At 39.3% G+C, this 19,325-nt stretch overlaps 1 protein-coding gene across 2 annotated transcripts; it reads right to left on the minus strand.

Moving 5' to 3' along the window:
* Window positions 1-10,968: 10,968 nt before the first annotated feature.
* On the minus strand, window positions 10,969-15,477 carry isl2b (ISL LIM homeobox 2b). Of its 2 annotated transcripts, none has more exons than XM_069690265.1 (6): window positions 15,393-15,477; window positions 14,779-14,968; window positions 14,134-14,396; window positions 12,772-13,067; window positions 11,884-12,051; window positions 10,969-11,541 (listed from the first exon to the last, which is right to left on the minus strand). In XM_069690265.1, exons 1-6 carry the CDS (start codon window positions 15,448-15,450, stop codon window positions 11,425-11,427), a joined length of 1,092 nt encoding a protein of 363 aa, XP_069546366.1. In that variant the 5' UTR covers window positions 15,451-15,477; the 3' UTR covers window positions 10,969-11,424. The 2 variants fall into 2 exon arrangements, with proteins under 2 accessions (XP_069546366.1, XP_069546367.1); XM_069690266.1 differs by having other exon boundaries at window positions 12,784-13,070.
* Window positions 15,478-19,325: the final 3,848 nt, after the last annotated feature.

The following is a 19,325-nucleotide window of genomic DNA, read 5'->3' on the forward strand; positions in this document are numbered from 1 at the left end:
CTCACAGAGAGAGTACAATACATGCTTCATTGGTTGTCTTCAAGGATTGTCTATTTGCAACACATGAAACTTGTGTTTGTCTTTGTCGCCGACATACCTTGTAAAATCTCCTCTGTTCTCTGTGTTATGGTACACAAAGCGTCGTCTCATTGTCTGCTGAGAGTCATTTTGGGGGGCAGAGGAATTTACACAGTCTCAGGATCTGTCAGTAGGTGGTATAGGAAACTGTAAAGATAAGTCTCTACTGCAGCTTAAGCCCAGCTTCCTTTTCACAAGAGCTTTCGGCATCTCTCAGATCTCACAGATACAGCTGTGCCCTCGCTCTTATCAGAAACCCGAGAGTGGCAGCTTCCAGCTTCTATTAGAGCAAATCTCATTCTCAAATCTCAAATCAAAGGATGTTCAGGGTGTCTACACGAGGAACGGAAGCTGTTTAGTTTAACCATGTGTCCCTTTCTTCCTTTGATATGTTTCTTTATTGGGTTTACATCAATCTCATTTTGAATTTGTTCAACTAGATTGACAGATTAACTCTCCCTTCATGAGTTGAGATTATAATTAAATTTAGCAAAGAAAATATATAACCTGAAAGATTTAATGTCGTAAAGCTTTTTTTCTCAGCTCCTGAAAAACTGACATCAGTCAACAAAATCTTTATTTGGACATTCAGGACTGTTGCTTTCAATAATCTTATGAATTTGGTACAATTTTCCATATATTTTATTTCCCCTTTTAGTAATTGTTATTGTCATTCTCTTTGAATTTTATTTCTGTTTGTATCTTTGAATATATGAAAAGGAGTCTTCATATCACAGTAAAGATGCATCTTGACTGTAGAAATTAATGACTGTTCTGATGATCTTTTGGCATTAAATAACAGCTGATAGATGCAATTGTTAAATATTTATATTTGTTGAATATTCAGTGATAATCATTTTTAATTGACATGAAATAATCCAATATATTCTGAGGATATTGCTAGATGAGAGGTCAGTGGATCACAATTTTACAATTTTTGGTTTTACAATTTAGGGTCACCAACATCATTAGAATTCATCGTCTTTGCACCGAGGCTATTTGTACCAAATATTCATGGCAGTCCATCCAAGAGCAGACTAGCAGAGATGTTTCACACGTAAACTTCTGACCAACACTCCCAGAGCCATGCCGGGAGAGCGGCTACAAATCTGTAAGTCTATGCAAAAAGTGCCTTCCAAAGAGCGCCATATCCTTGCAACATGAATGCTTTATCATATAGCTACTCTAAAATGAAGTTGTTTGTAAAATTCTTCTGTTCTGACTCCAAACAACTGCATGAGTTTACTTTATTCAACTCCAATCTTATTTCTACATGAGTTTATCGGAGAGGAAAACATACAGTAGAAACTAAAGATGCCCATCTGTCTTATCGAGTGGCTCCTCAGTGCCTCTGCTATCCCTGAAATCTCTTTCACAAAAAGTTGCAGAGAGCAGTTTAATGAAGGCTGACAGGCTGAGAGCAGCCAAGACATTATCGTCCTGTTTCTTGGAGCTACAGAGAGGCTGCCACTGCTCCAACCCCACGGCCGTGCCCAGCTTTCTGCTTTGCTTTATGTCTTCTCCTGCAGCGAGCGCTTGACGAAGGACAATTTGTTTGGATGTTTAATGCTGTGGCACAGGCTGGTGGAGGATTATATGAGATGGCTCAGTGATTTGTGGTGGCTGGTAGTGGCCTGGGGGATGTGTGTTAGTGCATGGGAGGGAGAGCATGGGTGCATACGATGTACATGTGTGTCAGTCTTTGTGAGTGCTTCGGTTTGTGTGTGTGTGTGTGTGTGTGTGTGTGTGTGTGTGTGTGTGTGTGTGTGTGTGTGTGTGTGTGTGTGTGTGTGTGTGTGTGTGTGTGTGTGTGTGTGTGTGTGTGTGTGTGTGTGTGTGTGTGTGTTCAGTTCCAGGTCCTCGCTCTAACACAGACGTCAGTTGTCTTCCACCCTGCTAACTCTGAACTCTTACACTTGCCTCAGTGCCTCAGTTCCAATTGCAAGACATTTGTTACACGTTCGTCTTTTTCTCACACTATTCTTGCTGAAAGATTACTAATCTTTGAATTTCATTGTTTCAAGATTTATGAAAGCTTTGCTGAGTCCTCTTTATATGTCTTGGCAGTCAAGAGAATCATTGACTTATTCTGTGAAGCTTCACACACTGAAAACTGGAGCCAAACGCTACTGTGAGCTTTCCCAGATCTCACTTACTTACTGACACACACACACACACACACACACACACACACACACACACACACACACACACACACACACACACACACACACACACACACACACACACACACACACACACACACACACACACACACACACACACACACACACACACACACACACAAATGTATGCACAGAGTAGCGGAGCTATGTTGACTTTAATAACGCAAGCCAAGAAAACTTTTTTATATTTGTGGTAGGCAGTATGTTAATGTAGTTTTTTAAAATCTTTTCTGACATTTTTTATCATCTATTTAACATTTAAGTCGTTTTATAACAACAGGTTATTTTCTTACATTATAGAGACGTGCCACATCCTTTCATGTTGGATGTCCAGAGTACCATCCACATGACCCAAGACTGTCTCTGCCCCATCCCGTGACACAAGCGAATAACCTGTCTCACAAAATCTTGTGTTTATTCGTTTCAGTATCAATGTCCCTTTTAAATGCTGCCCAGTTCTTGGGAAGATGAAGCTCAGTGTACTTTAATCCTCAAGAAAGCAAAGAGATCACCAGTTACATCTCAACTGTTGTCCAAAACATCTCGCGACAGGCCTTCGTTTCATCCGCTTGAGGCCCCCTTGAACGCTGCTGTAGAACACGGTCCTGAAGGGCTTCACCCTCAGATGATAAAAAAGTGAATTATTGGTTTGTTTATCATGCTCTTAAAACCTAAAGTGCATTATTAAACAGAGAGCACATTAAAAGGGGAGTATTGTTAAAAGTGTTTTAAAAATCTTGTAAATCCCCGTAATTTATGTCACTGTGGTTGAGGAGGCTCACCCTGGCCTTCTGGTTTTAATTTGGTTTAGGCTCCGTGGTCTGTACCTATGATGCTGCCTTTTTTCCCACACACAATCTGACCGATGTAACCCCCTCAGGAAGTTACAGCAGCCTCAGATTTTGAAGTTAGTGAGTTGCCAGTTAAAAACCAAATTAAGATATTTGGATGACAAAGGAAGATCATTTCATGTACAACTTCCTGTGCGCAGCTAAATTTGATGTCTTTGAATGAGGCACTTTTCTTTACTCTTTATTTAGTTCTCTATCAGCTTCTACAAAGTGGTCACTGGTCTCCCCGGAGTCAACACAATCAAAAGTAAAACAATAAAAGAAAAGAAGGCAAAACAAGTCAGATATAAAGCTCAGAAAAGAATGGATGTCAGGGAATCACAAAAGTATAGAATTTATCCTCTGGGAACCATGAAGGTCTGCACACAATTTCACGGCAATTCATCTTGTAGTCATGAAGATATTTCAGTCTGGAAATCTGAACTATACGTTCTATAAATTAGTTGTCCTTTTGTATCATGTTATGTCCGTAATTGTAGGTTGCATTGTAATTTTTTGAAAATACAGCCTGCTGTTAGTTCACATTGGCCTGACATATTTGTAGGTTTAAAAGTTGCATTCATAAAAATTATTTTAGAAATGTGCGGAAAACCTCTCCTGTTCCTTTGTAAATGTACTTCACACACAATGAGTCATATTCTACGGGAATATGTCTGACCATTGTTGGACATTAACCTCCTCTTATATATTGACAGAAATCACAGAAAACTAGAAGAATAATGTCAAAACATTCAACATTTAGTCCTACTATATCATCCAGTAGCTTGTGACCGGGCTCTCTATGGGGCCAAAAACCTGCTCGAGCCTCAGGGGACTCCCTGGCAGAGGCAACAATGGGTCACAGCCCCTTCTTTGTGCAGTTGCCCTCCTTAATCAAACTAGCCAGAGGAGTGATTGGATTTTAATACTGCTGGGCCCACCATAATGGTGTGATGGACGGGGGACTGGTGAATTGGAGCAAGATGTCAGCCCTCGGAGGCCTCCATTAATGATATTGCTTCATTTCTTAAAGTGGCAGGACCGCCTTGGGACGAGGGGATCACTGCAGTTGGCAGACAGAGCCCTCCCCTGCTGTTTTTTTTTTGTTTGTTTTTTAGCCCCCTTCCCCCTTTTTTATTTTACTCTCTTTATCTCTCACTGACTCAGGACCATTTGTGCTGCTCCCTGTGTGTCCTTAGTGTTGAGGACCGTTTCTTGAGCTGCTCACTGTATATAGGTGGGTTAAGGCTGCTGCTGCTGCTGCTGTGGTACTGAGGACAACATAGATGTAACTTCTGTTTTGTGGGAAAAAATGTGCTTGGTTTTTCTGGATATTTGTGGTCTGTGCTCTTAAATGTTCCCACATCTAACAGACAAAAACAGATGTATGATGCCCGAATGGATAATTATATGTACTCAGTGTGTATGACATGTCCCTGATAACCTGATACGAGCCATTCAGGATCAAATCTCATCATTATAAACCTTTTTTTCTAGACCGTGTGAAAAGATAACTCAGTGTTTTCATCTGACAGGAACAATATTTCAGTGGCATTTACATGTCAGATTCTGCCCCGTATGCTGTAATTAAAGTTTTTTTCTGTTCTATCCAAACTCACGAGTCAGAAGGTTAATTGAGCTTTAGTACTAAATCTAAAACACAAAGACTTCCTGAAAACATTCTTGAACTCCTGAACTGACACTGATATGACCCTGATGAACGCCAGTGTGTCTCCCTGAAACCTTTTGATGCTGTTTCTCATCTGAAGTGACTCACCCTCACTGCCTCATTGTTTGCTTCCAGTGCCACGTGTTTGTCTTTCTTGTTCGGCTAATGACAGTTAGGTCTTGTCAAAGAATGGGGATGGTACGAACAGGTGAACCCTCGTTGTGTTTTATAGCAAGTCATTTTAAAGTGGGGCGGCTCCAACCTTTCTCTCTCCTCCTAATGGGCGTTGGTGTGTTGTTTTTGCTGTAGATTTATGCGTGGGTGGGGCGCTGTGATTTACAGAGCTCTGACACCGTCTCAGCAGCAGGACCAAAGAGGCTGATTGTGGCTCTCTGTGTGTTCCAGGTGAGCCTCAGATCTGGTCACTGTCCCTGCGCACGCACAAACACACACACACACACACACACACACACACACACACACACACACACACACACACACACACACACACACACACACACACACACACACACACACACACACACACACACACACACACAGTGCGGACAACTCCAGTGTGCATAGATGAGAGCATGCAGATATTTTAATGCATATTCACACACACAGGGAGCTTTTGTGGTGTTGTGCTGCAGGCGAGCTGCCACCGTTGCAACTTCCTCACTGCAGGTTCACCTAAAGTACAGTAGGATATGAGGACATGTCGGCTGTCCTGCAGGTATTCAAAGTTTCTGCTTAAATCAAAGACAAACTGTGGCTTTAAAAATAAAACATGATGGTAAAACTATGTCATCACACACGACACATAAGAGGAAATTATTTTAACGCAGCTTTCTAAAATACCTCCTCTCCTGTTGGCCTCAGTGCTTTTAAAAGTTTAAAGGATAAAATGTGGATATTTACTCATTGTGTCAGTTTCCCATAAAAGCAGCATCCATTGCTCGTGATCGATAGTGCACAAGTAGCAAGGTACATAGATGTTGACGCTGCCCTTTCATTATCAATGTAACCTGAGAGCAGAGATGATTAAATTCTTGTCACCAGATGTTGAGTTGGTTATTACACATTGGAGATAAATTGTCCCTTAAACTTCCCATTAAAAACACCTGACAAGAGGTGGAGAAAACACGGTGTAAATACAGTACACTGTGCACTGATGGCGAAGCCAGATTTAAAGCTCTGTTTGGCAGGATCTGAACCACATAAAACAAAAAGGAATATAGAGTACAAAGATCTTTGTTGTCTTACTTTGGTGCATCCTATTTTGTACTGAGTTATTAAGTTTGTAATGTAGACATTTATTTTCTCAGGTCCTTCATATCTGTGTAATATTGATTTCATTCTACATATTAGACCCTCAGCCCACTAACTGTTTCTCGACACTTTCTTTCACCCCACCCACCCAGCCCCCTCGCTTTTTCTGTCTTTTGTAAGAAACAAAAAAAGGCTCCCAGTTCAGTTTCTGCATTAAGTCAGCTTGTCAGAGTCTTTCCCTCGAGAGTTTTGAACTTGAAGTTCGTCCCGGCTGTTCCTCTGCTGGTGGCCCCCGCTGGAGGAGCAAGGTCGCAGTGAAACTGAGTGTTGAAACTTTCACAGAGCCTCCACAGAAACCACATACACTTTTTTTTAACACTGTATTTGTCAGTAACACTGACTGAGTGAGGACAATTTCTTCGGATGCAACAAGGAAGTTCAGAGGGTGTTTCAGGCCAATTTATCAGGAAGACAACAAAACTTTTGAAAACGTTTTGCTGATGTTGGTTTTTTTGTATATTTGTTTTGGAGGAAAAATGATGTTTTTCAATTTACAAAACCTTTTATGCCTAATAGAATATAGGGTCAACCTTCCTGACGACGGCAATCAAATTTGCCAATTTCTAAAGGCTAAAAGGTTATGATTTTCAGGAAGTTCCCTAATCATAATAATAATAATAATAATCATATGAAAAAGGAAACTTTTTGTTTGCACATGTAATATAACACACTAGAGTGAAGAAATATGTGCCATTTTGGCACCTTATGTAATGCTAAATCTGGATGTGTATTTATTATTTATATTTCTTTTATTTTCAGCGCCGTTCTTGTTTCAGCAGGACTCCGCATCACTTAAAATAGTAAAACTGAAGAAAAAAAACCTGTACCAAGATTGTTTAAATTTGTGAACCTGCCACTGACATCAACGGCTGTGAGATTCAGTTTTGGCAGGTTCAAATAAATGCCAGTCATTTATCTGTGTGTCTCATCTTATTTATATAAAATTACCTTTAATATTAAAATACCTTATTTTAGCCTGAAATATTAGCTTTTCCTCCCTTTTTGTCCCATTTTCTTTCTCTGCCTAAATAACTGAATTGCTGCACTTCCACCATTGTTTCCTCCAAATTCATGAGATTAATTCAAAATTTCCCTGCCTCTAAAACATTTGACTCACTGAATTTATTGTGTGAATTAATAAACAGTGTTCCTTAAAGCCACCTTGCTAAATGTAATTTTATATATGGTAATTGCCTTTGTATTCATGCTGAGAGGATGATTAGTGGATGATGCTCAAAGTCATGTTGGGAACACCACAGCAATGTGATCACCTCAAGGGAGAAAAATAAATGCATGAGAGCAAAAGAAAAATCTGAATTGTCTTTAGCTCTGAGGCCTTTAAATCACAAATTTTTACAGTTTGGTCTTACACCTCTAGAAACTACCCCTTGAGGAATGTGTTATTACTGACAGGTGTTTCTATTATTTAGTCTACCCGGTTTGCCAGAAATGGGGTGGTCAATATATTTGACACACTTGTAAAGCAGAGGCCAACAACTTAAATCAACATCTCTCTAAAACTGTAAATTTGTTTTAACAATAAAGGAAAATATCACACCTTCTCATAGCAGTCATCTCCTGAATCTACGATTTTCTCTTTCCAAAAGGGTATTCAAGTTTTTAGTTCTGGTCTGAAGAATTGCGTTAAAAGCCAGAGTGAGGCCTTTAAAGTCTATACAAGATTAAAAAAATAATAATAATCCTCTAAAAAAATATTTAAAAAAAGTTTTGCCGTTAAATGGAGTTCTGACTACAATTTAGGCAGATTAACAGTCAACAGAATGAATGAATATGGACCTATAAATATCTGATCCCGTACTATCAAATTATGGAAAGCATTCATTTGAATGTTACAGCTCTCGGGAAAGAAAATATAGCGCAAACAGCAAAGTGCAGCAGGTCCACGTGTCATTCATATTTTCCGTCTTATTTCTTGTGCTAGCTCGAGAAAAAAAAAACTGTCTCTACATAGAAATATGATGTTCAGCTGTATCTATCAATCGGTGCCTCGCGGTGGGCGGCGGTGCTGCTCGCGAGCACGCCTTGGGTGATCTAATTACGTCCACCCTTCTGCCAATTAGAGAATTACATCACACCTTTAAATGGACTCGTCCTCTTAATCATTAATGATACGGTGTCATTCCCTCTGACAGCGTCTAGTTGCATCGTAGCAACATGACGCGTGCAGACTCGTTTTCAGCGCTGCAGGACTGACACAGCTCCAAGTTAATCATATATAATGTGGATGGAGCTAATTGTCGCAGTGTGTGAGGTCAAAGTTGATAGATACACATTTTTGTGTGTGTGTGTGTGTGTGTTTAGTAGTTGCTATTGGCCTCCGTGCGTCATACAGCGAGGCCCAAATGTGCTCCTGTTCAAATTAGGTCAGTTAGGCCATTCACTTATTGAAAAGAGAAATCCCAATGAGTGGTGTAGATAGGGTTGCCGGAGCTGTGTGTGTGTGTGTGGGGGGGGGGGGGGGGGGGGGGGGGGGAATCACCGGTGTTATTTTGGTTCTTATTCAACGCACTGAAAGGAAACGCCCATTGATAGAGTTAATGGCAGTTCCTTGTCCCAACAGGTAGGCGTCATTTTATGGGTGTCAGAGGAGCTGATCTCTGATCTGTGTGAGCAACACAGGTACACAGGAAGAACTGAAAAACATAAAACGGGAAATAAACTTCACTGCTGAATGTTTTAGTCTAATGATTTTTTTTTTTTTTTTAATGTGTGTAATTTGGCATTTAAAGTTGTTCTGGGTTTAATTGGTCCTTTGTTCATCAAGTGGAGGCTCTCTTTTGCTGAGTAGTAATACATTTTACATTTTAAAGCATCATTTAAGAGCATCTGCGGATCAGAGACGGTTGTTTTCTACTATACTTTATGATGGCGTTATAACGCTACTGTTTTGTTTTTTTAAATTATTATTTCTGCATGAAAGCTTTAAAATTGTATTTTCATTTTTTTTTTTCGGAAAAAAAATAGAAATAGCATTTTTAACAACTGTGACTCTAATTTATTGTACAAATGTATAGTGGTTTTAAAACAATATTATGACATATAATGCAATGTATTTCTTATCACCCTTCAGGGATGAGTTATAGACAGTATCCAGGTTGGAAATGAGCTGTTTTGGAAACATATACGGCCCCATAATGATTTTCTGCTGGGGGAGAGTTAATAGCCCTCGCATTCTTGTCTGTAAACGCCATTGTTATTCTTCTCTTATCTGCGTTATCTTAATCTGCTTGCATTGTTTGCCCATCTAAAGTGAAATAGCTCAATTACAAATCTATAATCTGTTTTTTGTTATTCAAATTTCCGATTAAGACACTGACAGTGCACAAAAAACAACAACAACCTAAAAAAAAACAATCGTATTTTTTAGAGTGAAAACACGTTCATGGGGAAAATATTAAAACACGTCCATAAATCATTTGGTGTATTATTGAGTCCAGTTTGTTAAAATAGTCCATAGCGAGTTTGGGGAAATTGTTGCACGGGATTATTGTTTGTTTCTAATGAAAATCGATTTTTGGAATTAAATATTAAGTCTCATGCCGTTTTTGGTTTTTCTGCCATTTTGATTTTGAATTCCTCAAAACCAGAAAAACAACATAAAATAAAACGACTAAAATGATCTCCTCTGAACATTTTTGAGAACATAAATAAGGTAAAATATTACTCCATATCTGAAAACATAGGTTTATGCACAAGTTTCACATTCATACGTGGTAGCCTTTTTTGTGTGCCACACACAGTGTGAAGGAGGTCAGTGCATTTAGTCTGAGCTGTCATCTCGGCTGACCCGTGCGCAATAATGCAATTCAGTGAAGGAAAATAAACCGAGGAGGAGAAGTGACCCTTTACGAGCTGCTCTCTGCTCCCCTCAGTTATACGAGGGGATTTGCTCAGTGTGTGTGTGTGTGTGTGTGTGTGTGTGTGTGTGTGTGTGTGTGTGTGTGTGTGTGTGTGTGTGTGTGTGTGTGTGTGTGTGTGTGTGTGTGTGTGTGTCTAAGGTTGGTGTGTGTGTGGGGGGGGGTGTTTAGTTTGTTGTGGCTTCAGTCAGTGTATCGCTTGCAGGTGATGCCAGGACTAGATAAGAGGTCGCCGATCCCTGCGCGCTGTCTAGACCAGCTTGTGACTCAACCAGAGAAACTGGACGGAACACAATTTACAGCAGATTTTTGCCCCCGAGATAGTAAATGACCACTGGCTGATTCCTGCCACATAACCGAGGGGGGAAACACTGCAAGATGGAGAGGTGATAAGACAACAGAACCTTGAGGCTTCAGGCCAACTCCGTTTCAGTTGAACGGGACAAACAACATATTCAGCGCAACTGAAATGAATGTTACTATAATCTTTTTAACCACGTGAAACTGACCCTCTAACACGCCCCTTTGAAGAAGCTTTGTATTTTCTGCATGTTCCCAGATCCGAAATTAGTCGCTGTCAGGAGGAGTAACGATCTGTTGCCTGCATTTAAAACTGTACAGTGAATTTGACACTGTCGCCATAAAACACCCTAAAAATGGAATTAGTTCTGCGACATCACTTCGTCTTATTTTTGTAATGAAAGGTGAAAATGTTTTTACTAATTTCAAAGCTGAATATTTAAATTAATTAAATTATTTTGGCTTGCAAGTGCAAAAGAAAAAAAAACTGCGCCTGTACAAAGATTGGTCTCGAAGAAACTGTATGTATTCAATTTTTTTTTATTTTTTTTTTTTTATCAGTTAATAATCCCTTAACGAATCGCTTTCCTAACAATAAATAATATAACAATAATTTACTTTTTGTTCGAGAAGCTCAAACAACCTGTATCCTGCCCTTAAGATAAAGTATTTTACAACACGAATACTTTGCAGATTATCATGCTCTGACCTTAAGACAAAGAGTCAACTGGACTCGACGACGCAATAAATGTATCAAAAAAATCGCATGTTGAAGAAACAAGACACATTATGATCACAATGAAATTGCAGAATGTCCGTCTGCATCGACATGGAGAGGTTTCCGATTTGTTTCTGATGGGAGGTTTGTTGTAGATAGTATATCCATCGGGAGGTCTTCTGTACATCTTTCTCCGTATCAAGTCATGCAACAATTGTTCTGCTTAGTTCTTGTCAATGAAAACTCCAGAAAAAAACAAAAACTCGGAGTCAGTCGGTGCTGTCATGGTTCCATCTCCTCCATGTCGGGAAATAAAGAAAACGCTGTCCTTTTGGGCGATGTGATGAGCTGGTCACATGCAGGGGACCGGGATCATGCCGCTATTGTCCTTGCAGAAAGGGCGGGTGGACCATCGGGTCAGTAGGGCCCCGTTTCACGTCTCCACCGGGCTGGGTACCATACTGTTCGGGGTGTCCGGTAACTGAGAGGACAAAGAAGTCACGTCGCTGCCCGAGGAGTTCCCGAGTGAGCCCGACTCAGAGAAAGACACCTGAAGAGCGGGAAACAAGGTGTCAGAATATATACAGTAGCCTATAGGGAGGTTTTTTTATTTTTATTTTGGAAAGTGTGTCCTATGAATTGTGCAGCTTTCGGATCTTTACTGTTGAGAATGACACAATATGCATGTGGTGCAGGTGACTTTATGTGTGTGCGCATGCATGTCACACCCATGCAACAAAATGTCTATTACTATTTGTGTGTGATTGCAGAGGACCACTCTATTTGTTTGCGTCTGCCAGTCGTATCACATTTATAAAATATGATAGATAAAGTTGTGTCCCGTTTGCAGTGCATGTGTGCTCATCTAACTCTGTCCTTAACTCACACACACCAGTTGTTGGAAAGCTGGCTGGTCCAGGTCGCTCTGCAGGGCGAATTCACTCAGCGCTTTCCACGGTGGCTGGTAGGTCTGAACCTCCACTGGGTTTCCCTGTACGGTACTCTCATGTCGGATAGGACTTCCGGCCACAAGAGGCGTTCCTGTGAGGCCCTGCAGGTTCTGAGGAATAATTACACAAAACACACAAGCATAAGTAGCCTATTATTTGTCTGCTGCAAGAGAGCATCAGTCACCAATCTGGCAGTGTTGACAGAAATGTGTAAAAAGACACTCAGGCTCACGTGTTTTCATCATTTGGGATAAATACAAAATTTGTAATAATTTTAGGACAGTCCTAAAAAGTCCCTTTTGGAGTGGAACACATTTTGATAAGATCTTATAGAGGAGAGATATTGATGGAGATCAGGCCTATTTGCAAAGGACCTTTGGTAACTTCCAGGTCAGGCAACTGAAGCCAAAGCAGTTGATTAATTATTCATTGATTTAAAGTTTGAATACAGCATAGCACTGGAGCAAACTGGAAACGTGTCACTGTGCCACAGTGGAAGTAAAGTAAAAAAAAAAATCTAATTTTGCAAAAGAGTCAAATTAGAGGATTAGTTTATGCTAATGAAAAAAAAAGAAAGAAGGATCATACTATAACCTGCAAACAAGCATCATTATAGATACAATTTTTTTTTAAATCATTAAGTTTTCATTAAAAACATAATCAAGTTGCAGGGTTGTGTTCATACGGCTTGCATCTGTTTGCCACTTTATAGTCTGCATTTCACAAAGATTTATATCAGTCTCAAACACATCTAAAACTGAATTCACATTCATTCTCACGACTTAAAACACACGAGTAATTGTAGAGAGTAATCAAGTGGTCAAACTTACGAAGATGCTTACAGTCTTATCACTGTGCTGCTGCTGCTGGAGCTGCTTCATGAGGATAGACCTCTTTTTGTCTTTGCAGCGCTTGTTCTGGAACCAGACCCGAATCACCCGGGGACTCAGGCCCGTCATCTCCACCAGCTGTTCCTTCATGAGCGCGTCCGGCCTCGGGTTGGCGTTGTAGCAGGTCCGCAACGTGTGGAGCTGCTTCTCGTTCAACACCGTCCTCACCCGCGTCGTCTTCTCCGACTGCTTGTGGACGTGGTTCCGATGCGGGGCCTGCCGCACCGCCACCGAGTCTGCTGAGGACGAAGGAGGGAAAACGTCTGTCAGAAACTGTCACACGGTACAGAGGCCTCAGGAAACCCGCTCATATTATGGTACTTTGCAGCCTTGTCATCTTCACTGATGTAGGAAAGGCCAATTATAGTCATCAGTCTGACATGTAATTTCATTAAAATCCCTGCAATATTTCTAACTACATTCCAAAATATGAAAACGAATTTTGTTTTGTTTCTAGATGAGAAAAAAAAAATAATGTATAGGTTTTGTCACATGGAAATAAAAAACAACCTTTGATGCATGGAGTAGCCTAATTACCCTAAATTTTGAGAGCCTAAGCTAAACCAAAAATAAATATTTTTTAAAGCCCAATCACTCGTGCCTGTGTTGCTGTCTGTTGGCAACCTATAACTCATATCGCCATAAAAAGTATGTCTTTTATTCCATTTAAAAACGCAGTTGCAATATGAAATCGTGTGGGTCTTTGAGGCCTGTGTCATTGCACTGAGCTGTGAAGCCTCAGTCTAGTTTGCGGCTCTAAGCAGGAAGTTGGGGAACATTGTTCACACATTTTTTTTTGTTTTCTTTCTGTTGGCAGGCGCCCTCAGGAAGACTCTCGACACACACACACACACACACACACACACACACACACACACACACACACACACACACACACACACACACACACACACACACACACACTGATACTCAAACTCACACTATCACAGCCGCGACTCCAATACCAGATTATTCAGATAATGGCAACAGAGCAGGTTACTACTAATGAGATCAATTATGAAATTAACCTAAAGAAAGGTCGCAGCATACACTTTACTTTAAATTCGAACACAAACAAATTATCTGGAGGATGAAAACTGACAAAGAAAAACGACAAAATCCTGGCAGTCTTACAAAAATGTTTCATCCCTTCTTTTCCCATAAACTCATGTCGGTTTTTTCCCCAACACGTTTACTTTTAAAGCGTTTGAGATTTTGTTGCATACATTTGTTTACTTATCCTTATTATTTATTATTATTATTATTACTAATAATAACAGTAATGATGAATGATAGTCTGACCTGCCAGGTGCAGCGGTCTGTTTGTGTGGATGTGTCCGGGGCTGATGGGGCTTCCTGCGGAGCTCCTCTCCAGCAGCAGGCTGTGGTCCGCCCGGCACAGCAAATCCTCTTCCCGCAGGGAGAACTCGTCTCCCGGCAGCAGTTGCCTGCTGCACACCGAGCACCGAAAACACTCGATGTGGTACACGTTATCCCGAGCTCTCATCACCAAATCGCTGCTGCTGAATCCCAGGTTGCATTTTGCGCATTTTATTCCAAACAGCCTGTTAAAATGGACAATTGTTGAGAGAATTAGAAATCTGGGGGGAAATGCAAGAAACAATACAAAGAAAGAAATTCGGTTGATAAGAGAGTGGTGTAAGTTTTAGCCATTAACATTGTTTTGCTGTTATTTTATTTATTAAAAAAAATATAGGCCTTGTTGAATGTATTTTTCTTTTTTTGTTGTTAAATAGTTTATTAAACTGCAACATTAATTTGTGTTTAAAATATTTTATTTGACAATTTTGTGTTTTTTTTATGCCCTAATTGACCTGTTTTGAATTTCTCCTCTTTATGATAAAAAATAATAATAATAATAATACATTTAACTTTACATTTACAACGATCAATGTGATTCAGCCGGGAATATTTCCAAATTCCTACCTTACATAATCTCTTTTGCAATAGGTTTTGCCGTCCCGGACGAAACAAGTGCAGGTCTCATCCAGGTACTGGCTGCACTCTGCACACTTCAGGCAGGCTGCATGCCACTCCAGGTCGGGAGAGACTCTCAGTATGTACTGGTCATGGATCTGACTTCCACATCCTACACACATCGCGAATCCTGGCTTCTCTGCAAAGAGCCCACAGCCTCGTTACCCACAGACTGAAAATGCAGCCGAATGAAAATCACAAATAGCTACAGCATTTATTCTTCTTTTTTTTCTTTTTTTTTCTTTTTTTTTAAAGTTCACACTGTATTTCTCTGTTGTTATTTATAAGTAAACTCGTCTTTTTTGCAGACTGGACAACCCTTGCCGTTATGTAACAGCTGGAGACTTTTGCCAATATTCATAAAACAAAACACTGAATTGTTTCGTTTCTAAAAAATCTCCTCTAAAATGCAGCACAGCCATATAAATATTACTACGTAATGTTGCATAATAACAAAATTATTGGAGTTGTCGGTGCATTGCTGGATATACCACAAAGAATGCCACTGCGACGAAAACAAAATTTGCCCTTTCAAACTCGAGCGAGCAGTTCCTCTTACTTACTTTTGGAATGATCCCCCATATCACCCAAGAAAGAAGAGCTGAAAATAATATCCACCATACAGGAGGGATGAAGGGGATTGCGGTAGAGGCAGAAAAGATGTGAGGAGATGACTGGCCCTTCGGCTGCCTCCCTGATAACTTGTGTCTCTCCGGACTGGAGGGGGGCGGAGGAGGCTGCAAGGTCCCACACGCTGCTCCGCTGACGTCATCACGTCAACACCGGACTCTCCAATCGCCCGGCTGCATCTCTCCCCCAGTCTGGAGGAAATAAATCCAGTTGATGTGTATGCATGACAAAAGCCAAATTTTGTTTTTATCCAACAATGATTGAAACAAATAAATGTTCTAAAGGCAACACCATCGGACTGTTTCAAGTTTGTATGATCGAATTTAAAGTGATGATTTCATTATCATCAACTAAGAATATTTACCACCAAAATCTCCCAAATTGTTTAGTTAAACTAGCCTAAAGTTAACTTTCTTTGGTCACTTAGTTAAACAATAACTGAGTATTGAGAATAACATTATTTGGTCCACGTTACAAATTATTTCATGAATGAATTGTTCATCTGTCCTGCACAGATTCACACAGGTGAGAGGACTCTGAATGCTCCTCTGATGTATCACTTTTATATTTCTTCCAACACTATTTTAATATTAAGTCTTCAGTAGGTTATAGCCTTATCTTGTAAAACATAATGTCCCCTGTTAAGCTTTGGAAATAATATTTTATGAGCATCCAAGAGTTGCATTGTTTGTCTTTGATATTGAAGAAAATAACAGTTCAGATGTCTGCCACGATTTTATTGAAAAATAAAATTGTGTACTCAAACCAAAACAAGACATTCTAGCAGTCATATATCTTTTGGACATAAATTCAGAAGAAAATAACAGTTCAGATGTCTGCCACGATTTTATTGAAAAATAAAATTGTGTACTCAAACCAAAACAAGACATTCTAGCAGTCATATATCTTTTGGACATAAATTCAGAGGATGAGGACAGTTCAAAAGCTCCTCTGCGATGTCCGGCCGGCTGATCTATTCGAGAATAAGGCCATCTACTGGAGGTAAATAGGAACTGCACTTATTAAAGGAGGGGTGAACTGGTTGTTTTTGGAAAGGCTGAACTAATAGATTGGATTGGTAGTATAATTTAATTTATGAGTCAGTCAATCTGTATGAAAGCTGAAGCTCTTAATAAAGAATATTTATATGATTTTCCCCAGGTCTACACTGGATAAACCTGCAAACAAATAAAAGTGATCTGGATAGAAACAGCTCCAGAATTTCTCCCCAACAATCCAACATGTTGCCTTTTATTTTCAAAGTCACCTTTTTTCCAAAGCAGATGAAAAAAAATGCAGTGCAAATCTAAATGAACTACATCAGCAGGAAGTCTTTGCAAAAAAATAAAAAATAAAACCTTCCCTATACATCTAATATTAAAAAAAAGTTGTATTATTAAAAAATAACTGTATCGGCAAACGTATGAGATTAGCAGCCACTGATCAGTAGCAAGTGCATTTCTATTGTCAGGGTTGGTATAGATGCATATTTAGAAATTTTAAAAGAACCAAAAGTTCCACCAGTTTCAAATTGCTAAAGGTTTTTCCTCCTGCATTTTCTCCTTCTTCACTACTTAAATTGAACAAACAACCTCTTCTCCATTACGTCTTTGGAGTACTTGCAGTCATTGTTTCAGGACTAGTTTCTCCCGAAGCTTCTAGTTTTTATGTTGGCAAACATCTCAAACAAAGACAGAATTGTGCATATTCTAGAAACAGCTTGGTTTTTGTTTGTTTGATTGCTTGATTAGTTTTGATTGTTTGTTTCTCTTTATTTATTTTTTATTTATTTTTTTATCAATTCTAAATATTTAATAAAGATGTGGACAAAACTCTACCGCCTTTTCTTGACTTGCACAACAAGATAAACCAACATACTTTTACCATAACGATAGACATGAATTGCAAAGTTGATTCCTTTCTTGAATAATGACTCTTATTTTGAAAACCACAAATTCGTTTAGTGACTTGATTGGTTCAGGACATCTCCGACCTCCATGACAGATTTTGTTTGCTCACGTGCTGACAGAGTTACCATGTGTGCGTCAGAGTTTAAGATTTCAGGAGGATTGGTGAGTAGAAACATGTAATTGTAGTTTGGTCATGATTGTGTCTGTTTATGTAGCTTTTTTACTGTTTTGAAAAGGTGACACAGTTAATCGCCAGAATCCCCCAACTGTGGCTTGTAAAAAGTTATACCAGTTATGGTTTTTAAGTTTTGGTTGTTTTTTTTTATCACCAAAATCAAATTACAAATGCAATGCAGCCAGCAAGGTTTATAGTATTTAATCCAGATCTACTCAAAACTTCTAGACAGCAGGTTTCAGATTATCAATATCATTATATTTATGCATCAGAACATCACTGCAGCTCACAACTGTTCACATTAGTCTGCCGCCTGCCACCAGTGTCAGGTATTAATTGTAAATAAAGACTGTTTAATGAACCTTTCAGTAATTTTTATGACATTTTCTTAATTTAAATCACATTACAGATTCACAATCTCTTTTTATGTTTTTGGGCTAAACCAGCCGTTTTGGTAGGATTTTTGACAGAGCTGGGGTTTTTATTCACACTTTACTGCTAGTTTTCATTTTATTCGATGACCTCAACATGCTGTTGTATGAATATTGTCAGCTGTCGTGACAACCTGCTAAAGCACTGAACAAAAAAGTACTATTGTTATAACTTGAGCTTGTTTTGTATGTCTACAGGCCTGTCTCCTCCAGACCACGCATGTCATCACAGGGAACTACAATGAATGACATTTCTGCTACCACCACAGTGAGAGGAGAGATGTCATCTCCGACTGCTGCTACCAGCTGAGCAGAGGTAGGCCAATTTAACAGCAACTAGAACGGCAAGTAGATGTACAATGAATGAATGCCTGCAGCTGTTAAAACTTGAAGTGTGCGGGTGATTTACGAAATCATGTACATCCTGTGTTTTGTGTCTGTGACATTGCAGTCTGCTGTATCCTATGTGCGGTGTCTAAAGGCACAATTTGATGTTTTTTTGTTTTTTTAAAAAGACATCAGAGTTGGTACAAAATGCACTGATCGCTGACGGTAAACAACAGATAATGTAGCTACTGAAAGTAAGACTGATTCTAGGTGCTCAAACTCACTTAAACTTCACACACATCTTTGCAGGAGGCTCCGCTTTGGAAAGGTGAGAAAAGTCTAATGAAGGTTGTCAGTGGCAAAAACGAATTGCTTTATTGTGAATTTTCTCCTTTGTATCATATATGTGCATGTCATTGGCATGAAAACCTATCTGTTGTACTCTATGAGAACGACCTGAAATCTTTGGGAAGTTTGTGCATGTGGTCAAGGTCAGTTACAGGCAGATGCATTTACTTTTCCGTGATTAATACTACTTTTGGATATATAGAAAAATTTCATTTTGTCTAAATAATGCAAGCAAAATATTTCATATTGAAAAATACAGCTACAAATATTGAAAAGTTTACAAAGGAAAGTCATAAAAGTTATTGGCTAAAGATAAATTGGTAAATAGTCGCAATAAAAGAATTATCTGTCATTCTAATACATTTATATTGTGATGTGCATGGTGGTAAGACGTAAAATAAATCTGGTATTCAGGTATAGATTTTATTATGCATATTTGATTTTGCATCTCAATGGTATGACGCATCTAAAATTTCTTTCTTCCTTTTTAATAAGTGACCTCATTTTGTAATCTGTGATCATACAATAGAACCGTCAGCTCACAGATCTAATGGCATTCCAATTGAATTAGGTTGCATTAAAGTACATCTTAGGTATTTCAATTGAGCTCACATTGATCTTTATTTCTAGACTTGGCTATATTCTGTTTAGCATCACAACAAGGTGTCATATGTG

The sequence above is a fragment of the Brachyistius frenatus genome, unplaced genomic scaffold, assembly GCF_029030835.1.
Source record: "Brachyistius frenatus isolate BFR_SWC_R1_liver_20210118 unplaced genomic scaffold, ASM2903083v1 Contig_9, whole genome shotgun sequence".
Taxonomy (NCBI): Eukaryota; Metazoa; Chordata; class Actinopteri; family Embiotocidae; genus Brachyistius; species Brachyistius frenatus.